At 51.0% G+C, this 1,713-nt stretch overlaps 1 protein-coding gene across 1 annotated transcript in view; it reads left to right on the top strand.

Moving 5' to 3' along the window:
- Nucleotides 1-1,713, top strand: part of HSD17B7 (hydroxysteroid (17-beta) dehydrogenase 7) — a 10,104-nt gene that overhangs the window by 2,875 nt on the left and 5,516 nt on the right. The window contains exons 2-3 of the mRNA XM_009320684.1: nt 76-168; nt 1,099-1,213. Of these exons, the coding sequence (XP_009318959.1) occupies nt 76-168; nt 1,099-1,213 (208 nt within the window). The remainder of the gene's footprint in view (nt 1-75; nt 169-1,098; nt 1,214-1,713) is intronic.

Below are 1,713 nucleotides of genomic sequence, written 5' to 3'. Positions count from 1 at the left end.
CCCCGCCTGCCCTCCACCCCATCGGACCCTCCTGTCTATCCTCAGCCCCTCCCCACTGTGCTCTTCCCTATGCAGGTTTCAGCGCCTGGACTTTGTCTACCTCAATGCTGGGATCATGCCCAACCCACACGTGAACTTCAAGGCACTCTGGCATGGTCTCCTCACTGGGTAGGAGATGTTGGGGGGGGGTCCAGCCCCTGGCTTGCGGGCAGTATGGGGTGCTGGCAGCATCATCGTGGCCAAGGCGTGCCCTTGGGTCCAGGGCTGAAGACCCTATCTCCCTTTCCCAGCATAACACAGAGCACATCCCTGTGGGATGCATGGCCTTGCGTGGGGTGGGCTTGGCAGCTGGGTGAAGTGCTCCAAGGCACCCAGTGTTCCTTCTGATCCCTGGTGTGAGGCCCACTGCCTGCAGGGGGAGGGCAAGAGTTCACTCAAAGCCTGGGGCTCCTGGCACTAGGCATTGGGTGAAAAATGCTGGTGTGTTGCTGGGGAGGTGAAGTTTGCTCTTACTGGGTCTCCTTACTGTTGTTCTGGTTCCACTGGTTTTTGTAGTTGTTCTCAGCTGTGGATCACGGTATTTTGTGAAGCTAATAGTTGATGCTTATTCTATAAGCACCATGGGGATAAGCATCGTTACTCCATAAGCAACATGGGGAAGTTGAGCTGGGGAGCAAAGCGACTTGCATTGAGTCTCATACAGTTTTTGGGGTGTTGAACATAGATGCTAGACTGCTTTCCATATCTGAATTAGGCATGGCCCTGGGGCTTCGCTCCACGCTGGAGCTTGATTTTGTTATCTGAATGTGAAATGGAAGAGCAAGACTTTTTTTAATGGCACTTTACTGTGGTGAAGTGAAGGAAGGGACAAGTCTTCTCTGGTCTAGTCAGTATTGAGATACTTGCAAATAAAGGGGCTAGGATATTTGGTAAACTTTTTCCAGTCATTTTTTCATGGATTAATAGAGCCCATGAAGGTGAAACTAGAGAGTCTGTGTGGCGCCTGTGAGGTGGGGGATACTTCTGAAGGACTGAAGTGGGGGAGTCATAGATGCCTCCTGGCAGTGTTCCTCTCTAATTCCTGTCCTTGGCTTCCAGGAAGGTGCTTCACATGCTGACCACTGCGGAAGGCATAATGACCCAGACAGACAGGCTTAACGGAGATGGACTGCAGGAGGTGTTTGCTACCAACCTCTTCGGACACTTTATCCTGGTGAGGCTGCGTATGACGATCAAGCCCTCGATCTGGTGGTTGATGTGGGTAGGGATAGGTACAGGTGGTACTGATGAATCAGTTCTGCCTTACAGGTTCAGACACTGATGCAGGCTGCAGCCTGACAGATAAGGAATGATAAGGCAAAAGTCTCGGGTATTGTTAAAATAGCAATAAATCATAGAATAGTTTGGGTTGGAAGGGACCTTTAAAGGTCATCTAGTCCAACCTCCCTGCCGTGGGCAGGGACATCTTCAACTAGATCAGGTTGCTCAGAGCCCCGTCCAGCCTGACCTTGAATGTTTCCAGGGACGGGGCATCCACCACCTCTCTGGGCAACCTGTGCCAGTGTTTCACCACCCTCAGCGTAAAAAATTTCTTCCCTATATCTAGTCTCAATGTACCCCCCTTTAGTTCAAAGCCATTCCCCCATGTCCTGTCGCAACAGGCCCTGCTAAAAAGTTTGCCACCATCTTTTTTATAAGCCCCCTTTAAGTACT

This window comes from Pygoscelis adeliae, unplaced genomic scaffold (assembly GCF_000699105.1).
Source record: "Pygoscelis adeliae isolate BGI_AS28 unplaced genomic scaffold, ASM69910v1 Scaffold402, whole genome shotgun sequence".
NCBI classification, from domain to species: domain Eukaryota; kingdom Metazoa; phylum Chordata; class Aves; order Sphenisciformes; family Spheniscidae; genus Pygoscelis; species Pygoscelis adeliae.
Note: the sequence above shows the minus strand (reverse complement) of the source record. Positions and strands in the feature narration are given on the sequence as shown.